A 13,242-nucleotide genomic window follows, 5' to 3' on the forward strand; every position below is an offset into this window, starting at 1 on the left:
TTAGTGTGGTTTGTTTTCATGACTAATATCATTAAGATAATACAGTACTGTCAACTTAAATGCATTTCAGTGTTATTTGGGACCGGAGAACCCTTAAATAACATTTTCCATCAATTAAACTAAAATTAATTACATGTTTTCATTATGTAAATGGGCATCAGGAATTGTAAAGGGGAGCTTTATTTATATATAAATAAAAAAAGGTTGAAATACCAGATTCTCTAAACTTGAATTTTGAGGTCGTCATATAGCGGGGGAAATAAGTATTTAATTCCCTGGTGAAGTTGTACGTTTGCTCACTTACAAAGTACTAGGGTGTTGTACTGTGTTAGCCATTATGAATGTAGTGAGAAGTCAAGCAAAATGACACCTTTTATTGGCTAACTAAAAAGATTACAATATGCAAGCTTTCGAGGCAACTCGAAGATATTACATTTTGCCTGAAGAAGGCACCTGAGTTGCCTCGAAAGCTTGCATATTGTAATCTTTTTAGTTTCATTTTAATGGAGGGAGACAGAATATCAACCAGAAATCCAGAAGAAACACATTACATACAAAGCCTGGTGTCTTCTTTTACCTGGCGGCTCCCATCGGGCTTCTCAACAGGGGAGTCGTCCTTCCTGCAGCTGACCTTCTCTCCGCTCATCTGGTCTGGAGGCCTCACGATCACTGGCTTCGGTTTAGCACTCTCCAGACCGAGAATTAGGTTTTTTCCCCCCAACGACCAGGATGCTCACATCGGGGAATCCATTACCCAAGCCTCCCAACTCCCGCTGTCTTTCACAGCAAGCCATCCTTCTCGCTGGTCACTCCCGCTCTTCCCAATGCTCAGTGGGAGCAACCACTACCAACTGCCCTTGGTGTTCACCAAACACCCCACTAGGGCTCAACTGACCAGCTGCCTGTGAGCCTGCACTCGCTTTCTCTCTCACATACACACCCGGCTTCCTCCACACTGCTTCCTGCTTTCTCACTCCTGCAACCTTCGTTTCTTTTACTTTTTTTCATCTAACCGCTAACCACCTCGCGCTACTATATATCACGGTGACGTGGAACAGCTGTGGCAAATCAGCAGCTCCTGAGAACAATTACGGATGTGGACGACTCCTCAAATGTGCACTTAAGTGAGAATTGCCCGCATCAATGAATCACCCCGGGAACCGATCTACCACACTTACCACGCCCCCTCTCTAAGCTACGAGTGCAGCAATTATTTATTATTCTTATTCTGAAGAAACATGCAATAAAATTTTCATTGCACTAAATGCCCATGACAATATACTTGACTTTGACATGTTTATAGTCACAAAAACAGCTACACATATTGTGATGTATGAGATGGAAAACACTGCGCTTTTACTTTCAAGATAGTACTTAGTTTCAGAGTTACCACTTTCTTACAAACAGAAGTCAGAACGTTGCAGGATCAGTTGTATGGCAACTCCCTTAATGCACAACTCTCATGTTTCATAACAATAAACATCATTAAGTGCATCTTTCTCACTAACATCTTGGCTTTTTCACAAGCTACACAGCTTCCAACTTTCTGCATAGTGTAAGACATAATGTTCTCTTCCCTCTGTAGTGGGACAGCTCAGACAAAATGCAATTGAATTTTATTCATACTAGAATCCCTGAAGCTTACGATTTTTTCCATTGTTCCTGACCTCTTTAAATTTTCCTGACATACGCCAAGTAGCTCATAACTCCTTATCATCGCTCTAATAGCTTGCTATTGTTTTGCAAATGTATGGTTTAGCAGAACGCAGCCTGCTACAGAAACCCCCCCCACCCCCCCCACCCCAATTAAGTCAGATGGAGGCATTGCCCTGCTTCAATCAATGGCAGTTGGTATTTCTAATGACCTTAAAGTTTTCATTGGGGATGATTTATTTGAAACACAAGAGAGTCAGTTGTGCTCTTTAATCTAAAACAAAGATGTACACTAAGTTCCCAACATACGAAACTTCAAGTTACAAACTTGATGTAAACGTGCATGTCCAATAAATTCAAAATGATTTAAATAAGAGAAAATTTTTAAAATTGTACCGTAACTTCGAATTTGGAGAAAGGGCGCAAGTTAGTTTGGGCGTCTGCCACTAGGTGAAGCACAAGTCCCACACTATTATTGCTTAAATTCTTAGTCATGTGCGTGCATCCTCTAAAAGTGCTTGTGCTTTTGGCTGTACCTCTGTTTAAGTTGAGTTTCCATGCTTTATTTCAAGTCCAAGATATTCAAAATTAAGTGTAAAAGCAGTGGTGATGTACAGATAAGAAGAGCCAGGCAATAACGATGGAAACAAAAGTGAAAATAATTGAGCGAGTACAGCGAGGTGAAAAGATGGTCAACATCGCTTGTTCATATAACATGAATAGTTTAACCATCTGCATAATTATAAAGAACAAGGACAAGATCATGGAACATATTTTTGCTACGTATGCCATCTTGCTACCCGTAAGCAAGTCTACCAAGATCAGCGGACTGAAAACATGAAAAAAAATGTAAAAATCGGGAGTGGTCTCCCCTAGATTTTCTTGTATACTCAGATATGGGGATAGATATTTGAGGAGTAAACTGCAAGACACTGATTATATTTTTAAATTATGTACATTAAAGAACCATCAACAACAAATCAAATTAATAATATATTGAACAATTATTATAAAAGTAAAGTTTAATAAATTGGACTCTGCAGCTGCATAAATAAAAGGTAAAGTACCACTTCTGGTTAATGGTAATATCCCCAAAAGTTGATAGAAATCTACGTTTTGTACCTAATACTTGCATTCAAAATTTGGTTGACCGAAATGAAAGCATACTCAAGTTATCATGTTTATACACACACACACACGCACACACACAATTCCAAAAAAGGCATTTTCGGACTCAGGGAGGTCTAAAACGTCTAGATTCATGAAAATACCTAAAAGGAATGTTTGGAAGATTCCAATATTTTCCCTATACTTCGTATATGAGAAAGTAAGAGCTTGGCTGTTTGTTGTTAAAATGCACTCAAAATCAATACAAAAAATACTGTGTGTAAATAATATGTGGGTGATAGACTTGCACAAGATAGGCAAGTCCAGATTTCGATTATATAAAAAAAAAAAAAAAAAAAAAAATCAGATCAGTTTTATTGTCTTCTCAAAGTTATACAAATGAAAGCTGTCTCTTCAGCACTCTCAGAAATCCCAGCATGTACGCACTGATACTGAAGTCATCTTGTAGTCACTCCCTTCTCAGGTTAAGAGAGCAGACAGACTTCATGCACAGGTAAGAAAACAGCAAGTGAACACACGGCTAAGTCAGCAGCCAGTTTTAAAAGTTCCCCATATCAATCCCTGCTTGTGTTAACAGAGTTTCAGTGAACAGATCAGTTCGGGAGTTGTCAGGTTCTCAAAAATCTCATAGTAAAAATATTAACATTTAATAGCTATTTGTACTGTACATACAGTACAAATTACATGATTTCAATAAGAACTGAGAAGAGTGAGAGGTATGCTAGGTCTGCATATGTAGGAAAACGATGGGAATAAAAAACTTTCAGTTGTTTCTTGTTACAATGTACTAGAAATTTGTAAAACAAAAAAAATACAAATATTAACTTTTAACCCCTTGTTGCCTAAATTTATTTACAATTATAATAAAAAAAGAAATTATTTGTGTTTTTGCTGTCAAGCAGATGCTAAATTAAGTGGAGATTGTTAATTTGAATATAGCACACAATCAAACAATAAGCTGGTATGTATTCTTATCTTAGCACAACTTTCCTCAAATTTGGACAATTTCTCAAAATTAGCAGCCAAAATCCACGTGCACGGCCATGCCAACACTTCGCTTCCATCAGGTGGATGTAGTTTCCACTACGACTGCCAGATGGCATGCCAAGTGCTTCCAATACAATCTTTGGTACGTATCAAATATGCATGGACCAGCACTGGCGGAATACATACGCCACTTCGGCTGCATTGAGGCCAGAAGTAGTTTGAAGCGATTTTGTGACAATCATCTACAAGGGGCTAACACTAAAATTACCAAAGCCTATGAAAAAACTTGTAAATCTGGCCCATCTTAAAACCCTTCGCACCTCTCCATCAGCGTCTTTTGTCTTGTAAATGTGTCAATCAAGACAAGCAGCAAGTTTTCTTGCCTACGATTAAATCTTGCAAATACGACACAATTGTTATCTTCAACCATGTACCTCTAGTTTTAGAGCTAAATTAATTATGCCCCTCACACTCACCTCGCAGATGGCGTCTTAACCCACTACTATTAGCAGACGAGAACTGTATAGAATTTATATCCAAACAAATCAGCTTCTTCCTAGAGACAAACACACCGTCAGAGGTTTCTGCAGGAACACTCTGGGAAACTCTAAAGGCCTTCTTAAGAGGACAGATTATTTCATATCTTTCCCACAGAAATAAATTAGAAATCAAGAAAGTGTCAGAGCTAAGAAGCAAAATTACTAGAATAGATGAAGAACATGCCAGGTGTCCAAGTGAGGCTCTTCATAGGAAAAGGCAGGCTCTGCATACAGAACTCAAGATCTTGACAACCAAAGAAACTGAACAACTTATTTATAAATCAAGACATCATTACTATGAACACGGAGAGAAAGCTAATAAGCTTTTAGCTCAACAAATCCACAAGCAAGAAGTTCGCAATGCAATCCCAGTAATCACCAACACGAATGGAGATGAAATCATTGACCATAAAAATATAATGCACACATTTAGAGACTACTATAAAACCTTATATTCTACTGAGTTTAAAGAAGACAACACACAATCTATTGCATTTCTGGATACAATACAGATACCACAAATAGATACTTTTAGTGCTGAGGAACTGGATAAACCTCTGACGCTATCAGAATTACTAGATGCTATAAAGTCACTTCAAGGCGGGAAATCAGCAGGCCCTGATCACTACCCTGTAGAATTTTATAAGAAATTCTCCACTCAGCTAGCTCCCCTCTTATTGGCAACATTTACAGAAGCAAGAGAAAATCAAATTTTACCTCAAACCTTTTGTCAAGCATTAATCACCATCTTTCCTAAACTAAATAAGGACTTGTTACAATGTGCATCATACAGACCAATTTCACTTCTGAAAAATGATGTTAAGATACTCTCAAAAATTATAGCTAGAAGGATGGAGAAAGTGCTGCCTTCGGTAATATCACAGGATCAAACTGGATTTATTGAAGGCAGACACTTAGATTCCAATCTTCGACGCCTGTTTAATGTAATATATTCACCAGCAAAGTCAAACACCCCAGAGATATTATCATTGGATGCAGAAAAAGCATTTGATATGATTGAATGGAACTACCTTTTCACTGCATTGGAGAAACTTGGGTTTGGCCCGAATATTTATGCATGGATCAAACTAATGTATACCAATCCAGAAGCTTCAGTTTGTATTAACAACATTTGTTCAGACTACTTTAAACTAGAACGTGGCACCAGACAAGGATGCCCCTTGTCACCACTGCTGTTTGCAATCGCCATTGAACCACTGGAGGTCCAATGTCAAAATTCTTATCAGATAAAGGGGATTATCAGAGAAGGACTAGAACAGAAAATTTCTCTATATGCAGATGATATGGTTTTATATATATCAGACCCAGAAAACACTGTGCCTGCAGTTTTAACAGCACTTACAGAATTTCAAAAGATCTCTGGTCTCAGAATTAATTTGAATAAAAGTATACTCTTTCCAGTGAATTCACAAGCATACAATATTAGATTGGACATCCTACCTTTTACCATAGCAGTTTCAGTTTAAATACCTTGGGGTAAATATCACAAGTAAACATAAAGCTCTTTATCAACAAAATTTCGCCGTCTGTATGGAAAAAATTAAACAAGACTTGCACAGATGGTCAACCCTCCATTTCACTCTAGCCGGAAGAATTAACGTTGTTAAGATGAATATCCTTCCTAAGCTTCTTTTCTTATTTCAAAACATTCCAATATATATCAATAAATCATTTTTTAAGCAATTAGATTCAACCATAACCTAATTTATTTGGAACTCAAAACATTCACGTATCCGAAGAGCAATCCTACAAAGACCTCAGGCAGAAGGTGGCATGGCTCTACCTAATTTTCAGTTTTATTACTGGGCAGCAAACATACAAGCCATAAAAACCTGGACACAAATAAATGAACATACACAGGCTTGGTCCGCAACAGAAGTAAAATCCTGCAGTACTTCTTTATATTCCCTGCTCTGCACTCCAATAAATGCAAATTATCACAAATATACTAATACTCCAATTGTGCTTCACTCACTCAGAACATGGAACCAATTTAGAAAGCAATTTAAGATGGAAAATCTCTTATCTGTGCACCTCTGCAGGAGAACCACCTCTTTCAACCCTCGCAAACATCTAGTTTTTAATATCTGATATCTATAAAGATCTTTAAAAGGAAGGGACTCTAATAAAATTTTATATATTGCAGAAATGGTGTCTAAGTCCTCGAAATTGAGCAGTATTTTTTCCAGCATGGTGGAGGGTACGAGATGAGGAAAATCGGGCAGGTTCTGTTTAACAAAGTTTCTAATTTTAAGATAGTGAAAGAAATGTGTAGCTGGAAGGTTAAATTTGGAATGGAATTGTTCAAAGGATGCAAAGATATTGTCTATATAAAGATCTCTGAACAATTTAATCCCAAATATTTTCCAGATATTCTTGGATCTTTAAAGATCCAAGAGGACAATGGGAAAAACATCTCTTAAGTAATATATCAGAAAAGGAATGGAAGGTAGCAATGCAGAGAATTCACTCGAGCTCCATATGCGCAAAGCATAGAATTATTCAACTCAAAATTATATATCGAGCTCATCTGTCTCACTTAAAACTGTCCAAAATGTTTCCAGGGCAAGATCCAACCTGTGAACGCTGCAACCAAGCTCCTGCCTCACTGGGTCACATGTTTTGGGCATGCACCAAATTAACATCATTTTGGACCAAAATTTTTAAGTGCCTTTCAGACAGCCTTGGTGTCACAATCCCTCCAAACCCATTAATAGCTCTGTTTGGTGTTCTTCCAGATGGATTTGAAGTGGAGAAGGACAAGCAAACTGTGATTGCATTCACTACACTTTTGGCACACAGACTTATTTTGTTAAATTGGAAGAATCCTAACTCTTCTCTTATAAGTCAGTGGGAAACCAATGTTTTATATTATTTGAAATTGGAAAAAATCAAATTCTCAGTTAGAGGATCTGTACAGAATTTTTTCAAAACCTGGCAGGATCTAATCAATAATATTTTAGAATAAGAAGAAATAATTATTTCTGCATTTCTTTTATCTTTTTTGCCCTATTAAGCTCAACAATTTAGGTATGTTTACAAGCCTTAAGTATTACTCCTTAAGTATTACGCCATGCTCTCCTTCTCAGGGGTGGGGTTTGATTTGTTTTCAATCCTATTTTTTGTAAAAATTGATCTATTTTTATGGAATGATTACAATAAAATTAATAATAAAAAAAAAAAAAAAAAAGACAAGCAGCACCTTGTCCCCACCCACCCCCAGTTCTCCCAGCTCAAGCCTCGATTATCTTGGAGTGAAGTGCTGCAGTTTTAGAGGGGAAATAATAGATTGTTATTTGGAACACATGCATTTCATGTGTTCCGTGTCACAACAATCTATGCAAACACATCATTAAAACAGAAATGTTTTTCATGTTTTAGTAATAAATGACAAAATGTCGACATAAACTGCACAATGTATGAAGGCTGAAGTCCAAATATCAAATAAACACTTTCACAAAAGGTGCAAGTGCAATACTACAGTTTCCGTGGTGCAGCGGTAAGAACTGCTGACTTGCAATCAAGAGGCTGCAGGATCGATCCTGGGTGTTTCGCAAATTTACCGTTTTGAGTAGTGAGCTGCTCTTATTGTTAATGATTAGAAAACATCATCGCACTAATGCAATATTATCTGAAAACGAACAGTGTCAGATCGGGTGTAAATTTATGGTACTTGTTAGCTTTGTTTTCAGTTATATTCTGTCAGCCATGTTCATGCACTCCCCTTACAATGTTTTCTGATTGGTACTATTCAGGTCATCAAACGATTTCTTCAAAATGTCACATATATTTGTCTCTTTCTTTTTTTGCCCGGTGCTGCGTTGACTTCATGCACCAGAAGGCGTGAGCTTATTCAGTGCAAGCAGGAACACGCGGGTGGCTGGTTGCTGTGTGCTACAACATGTTTGACCTGGCGGCGATCAACGCACATGTACTGTACAAGGCATGCATGGGTCCACTGAGAAAAGAATAGTGTTCTTTGCTCACCTTGCAGAGTAACTTCGTCATCGCTTCTTACAAGAAAAGACGATGGAAAAAGAAAAAGAGGATGCAACATCGATAAGCTTCTGTTCCAAGACCGCCGCTTCCCCCAGGAAAGCAAACCACAGCATAGAGAGAAGTGTGTACATTGCGACAGGTACACATGTTGTAAATGTAGGAAGGACGGTCCTTGGGTGTGTGGGAACTGTTAACATTTGAATTTGATGATTGCATATAGCACAGAACTGATCTCTCTGTACTATTCTTTCCTCTGGATGTCCTGGAGTACAAAAGAAACACACCACCACCATGCACCAAAATGTGGAGATTGGGCAAGATTGGGGGGGGGGGGGGGGGGGGAACGTAGTCACTGATTACAACCACAAGAAGGCATGCAAATGAATATGAATACCACCAATAAAATTGCATCAGTGCCATAATATTTTCTGAAATATACTATACAGGTCATAAAATGAATTATTCCAAATATCATATACAGTATACCTACAGTCATATGAAAAAGTTTGGGAACCCCTCTTAATTCTTAGGATTTTTGTTTATCATTGGCTGAGCTTTCAAAGTAGCAACTTCCTTTTAATATATGACATGCCTTATGGAAACAGTAGTATTTCAGCATTAAGTTTATTGGATTAACAGAAAATATGCAGTATGCATCATAACAAAATTAGACAGGTACATAAATTTGGGCACCCCAACAGAGATATTACATCAATACTTAGTTGAGCCTCCTTTTGCAAATATAACAGCCTCTAGACGCCTCCTATAACCTTTGATGAGTGTCTGGATTCTGGATGGAGGTATTTCTGACCATTTTTCCATACAAAATCACTCCAGTTCAGTTAAATTTGATGGCTGCTGAGCATGGACAACCTGCTTCAAATCATCTCATAGATTTTTCGATGATATTCAAGTCAGGGGACTGCGACGGCCATTCCAGAACATTTTACTTCTCCCTCTGCATGAATGCCTTTGTAGATTTCAAACTGTGTTTTGGGTCATCGTCTTGTTGGAATATCCAACCCCTGCGTAACTTCAACTTTGTGACTGATGCTTGAACATTATCCTGAAGAATTGTTGATACTGGGTTGAATTCATCCGACCCTCGACTTTAACAAGGGCCCTAGTCCCTGAACTAGCCACACAGCATGATGGAACCTCCACCAAATTTGACAGTAGGTAGCAGGTGTTTTTCTTGGAATGCGGTGTTCTTCTTTCTCCATGCAAATCGCTTTTTGTTGTCTCATCAGTCCAAAGCACTTTATTTAAAAATGAATCTGGCTTGTCCAAATGAACATTTGCATACAACAAGCGACTGTTTGTGGCATGAGTGCAGAAAGGGCTTCTTTCTCATCACCTTGCCATACAGATGTTCTTTGTGCAAATTGCGCTGAATTGTAGAAAAGATGTACAGATACACCATCTGCAGCAAATGATGTTCTTGCAGGTCTTAGGAGGCGATCTGTGGGTTGTCTGTAACCATTCTCACAATCCTGCGCATATGCCGCTCCTGTATTTTTCTTGGCCTGCCAGACCTGGGTTTAACAGCAACTGTGCCTGTGGCCTTCCATTTCCTGATTATATTCCTTACAGTTGAAACGGACAGTTTAAACCTCTGGGATAGCTTTTTGCAGCCTTCCCCTAAACCATGATACTGAACAATCTTTGTTTTCAGATCTTTTGAGAGTTGCTTTGATGATCCCATGCTGTCACTCTTTAGAGGAGAGTCAAAGGGAAGCACAACTTGCAAATGACCACCTTAAATACCTTTTCTCATGATTGGACACACCTGTCTATGAAGTTCAAGGCTTAATGAGCTAATCCAACCAATCTGGTGTTGCAAGTAATCAGTATTGAGCAGTTACATGCATTCAAATCAGCAAAATTACAAGGGGACCCACATTTGTGCACAGCTAGTTTTTCACTTTGTTCGGAAAACACCCCAGTACGCAGATGTTCCTAGGAAATGAAAGACATACCACTGTTATCTTTTTTGTTGAAAGTAGAGTAAGTTATTATGCAGGCAGAGAGGGGTTCCCAAACTTTTTCATATGACTGTAAGCCTCTGTGTTTTGTCAGTGCGGCTTTGACATCATAAAAATTCAGCATGAGCTGAAACTGAATAGAATGTCTTCAATAAAACTGAATAGAAAAAATTCAAGTGACAATGCGTTTGTGTGTCAGCTTTTATCCCTCCAGATCAGAGAATTTCCACTTCCATTGTCTCAAAACACCACTCACATCTACAGTTATTCCCAGTTTCAAATAAAAACTAACAGCATCAGATCTGGGGGGATTGTTGTCATGAGTTGTATCGTGACCAAGAGAATAAAAGTGAAAAAAAAAAGTTAACTTTTACAAGTACTATATATTTACACTGCTGATGGTATAGCAGGCTGCTTGCTGCTTGTCTTAATCGACACATTTACAAGACAAAAGACGCTGACGGAGAGGTGGTAAGGGATTTAAGGTGGGCTGGATTTACAGGTATTTTCATAGGCTTTGGTAATTCTAGTTATGTTATGCTAGTTAAATGCAGCTATAAAACAGGCTACATGGCCAAAAGCATAGGAACAACAAGACTGACTTAAAATTGTTAAGAACATGAGTAAACACTGCAAGGCTGACAACAAAGTTGAAGCCACATACTAGTTTGACCAATTATCATTAATTTACATTACAAAAATTCCAGGTTTATGTTTCTCAAGCCACTGGCAGGGATGCCTTGAAAAAGCACTGCTAGATACAAGTGAAGCCATAGTTCAGTAATTGTGATGCTGTAGTCTTCTGGAATCTACTAATTGACCTATACAATGAAACACTGCATTTTACATCAAGCTTTTTACATTTAAAATTATTAAATTATAATTTTGTTAATTATCAATTATTAATGGTCTTGCTGAGCAATATGTTAAATGGGTTTTGAACTTATATATAACACCACAGAGGGAAGTATTTACCTTTCAACAAATGAGTCAAGCTTAGCTAGTTCATCTGAAAGCCCCACCAGCACATCTAAAGTGCCAACCTAGAGAGAGAGGGGGGAAAAAAAGAGACAATAGCATTAATATTTTTAATATAAGTCCATGCTGGGACTTTTGACTGAGCACAGACTGATCAATTACTACAAGGCATAATGTGGAAAATAACTGTAAGAGTAATGACTAATTAGGAAATATGAACACATGGAATCAGACAATGAATCAGAATGAACTATATATATATATATATATATATATATATATATATATATATATAGTTGTCGGTTGAAAAAGAAAGCGCACCCTCTTTAATTTCTAAGGTTTTACCTATCAGGACATAATTTAAAAAAATGAGCAGGTCTTAAATTATGTAAATACAACTTCAGATGAACAAAAACATGACATATTACATCCTGTCATTATTTATTTAACAAAAACTAAGCCAAAATGCATAAACAGTGTGTGGAGAATTAAGAGCATCCTTATCTGCTTCCATGAGAATTAAGAGGGTAAGGAGCAGCCAAGTACTACTAATCAATTGTGCTTGATTAAATGAGCAAGTGTGACCTCTCTATAAAAGCAGAAGGTTTGGCAGTTTGCTGCTCTGGAGCATTAAGGTGAGTTAACACAATGCCGAGTAGGAAAGACATCAGCAATGATCTCAGAGAAGTTAACTGTTGCTGCCCATCAATCTAAGAAGGATTATAAGGCCATTTCTAAGCACTTTGAATCCCATTGTTCTACAGTGAAAAAGAATATCACAAGTGGAAAACATTCAAGTCAGTTGCCAGTCTTTCCAGGAGTAGAAGCCCCAGTAAATTGATCCCAAAGTCAGACCAAGCAATGCTCAGAGAAATGGCAAAAAAAAAAAAAAAACCAGAGCTATATCTCAGACTCTACGGGCCTCAGTTAGCATGTTCAATGTTAAAGTTCATGACAGTACAATTAGAAAAAGACTGAACAAGTATGGCTTGCTTGGATGGGCTGCCAGCAGCATGGCCTAGGTTTGTGAAGTTGCATCTGAATAAACCACAAGACTTCTGGAACAATGTCCTTTTGACAGAGAAGACTAAAGTGGAGATGTTTGGCCATAATGCACAGCACCATGTTTGGTGAAAACCAAACACAGCATCTCAGTACAAACATCTCACACCAACTGTCAAGCACTTGGTGGACTTGTTTTACAGCCACAGGACCGGGGCACCTTGGAGTCATTGAGTCAACCATGGACTCTGTATTCTAGTGTCAAATGTGAGGCAATCTGTTTGGTGGCTACAGCTTGGCCAAAACTGGGTCATGCAACAGGACAATGATGCCAAGTGCGCCACCAAATCTACAACAGAATAAGTGAAAGAGAAAAGAATCAAGATGTTGCAATGGCCCAGTCAAAGTCCAGACCTCAAACCGATTCAAATGTTGTGGTGGGTTTCCTTTACACCCCAAGGGCATTTTTCAGCATACCCCATCACTTGGGTATACCCCCAAAATAAAGCCTTATTATTCAAAAAATATAGGCAGGATAGCCAATTTTTCACTAAAACCTGACAAATAAGTTCTCTGAACAGAATCTATATTTGTTATCAAATTTAACAGTGAATTACATAAAACTCTGAACCCCATCCCCTAATACACTCTTACATCCAAGTACCCACCCCACCCGACAAACATATTTACATTAAAATATTTAAGATGCTTGCTCCTTCTACAAATAGTGTATTTTTTCATTATACACTTCCTCAGCTGTGTCTCATCATGTCCATACATAAACATCTACATATTGTTGGAGACATCATAGTCATTGCCATCCAGTGGTACGAGGTTTTTGAGTGTGCGACTTATTGAGTCAGAAATGACCCAGAAATGTGAGGTGTACTTGTCAAAGCTTGCCTAGCAACACATCTTATTTGGAGTATATCTCATGATTGATGCATCGT

At 38.0% G+C, this 13,242-nt stretch overlaps 1 protein-coding gene across 2 annotated transcripts in view; it reads right to left on the reverse strand.

Annotated features, from left to right (window-relative positions):
- LOC114663728 (V-type proton ATPase subunit C 1-A) overlaps window positions 1-13,242 on the reverse strand; it is a 226,376-nt gene that overhangs the window by 91,396 nt on the left and 121,738 nt on the right. For both annotated transcript variants that reach the window (XM_051935508.1, XM_028817649.2), the window contains exon 3: window positions 11,288-11,355. In XM_051935508.1, the coding sequence (XP_051791468.1) occupies window positions 11,288-11,355 (68 nt within the window). The remainder of the gene's footprint in view (window positions 1-11,287; window positions 11,356-13,242) is intronic.

The sequence above is a fragment of the Erpetoichthys calabaricus genome, chromosome 13, assembly GCF_900747795.2.
Source record: "Erpetoichthys calabaricus chromosome 13, fErpCal1.3, whole genome shotgun sequence".
Lineage (NCBI taxonomy): Eukaryota > Metazoa > Chordata > Cladistia > Polypteriformes > Polypteridae > Erpetoichthys > Erpetoichthys calabaricus.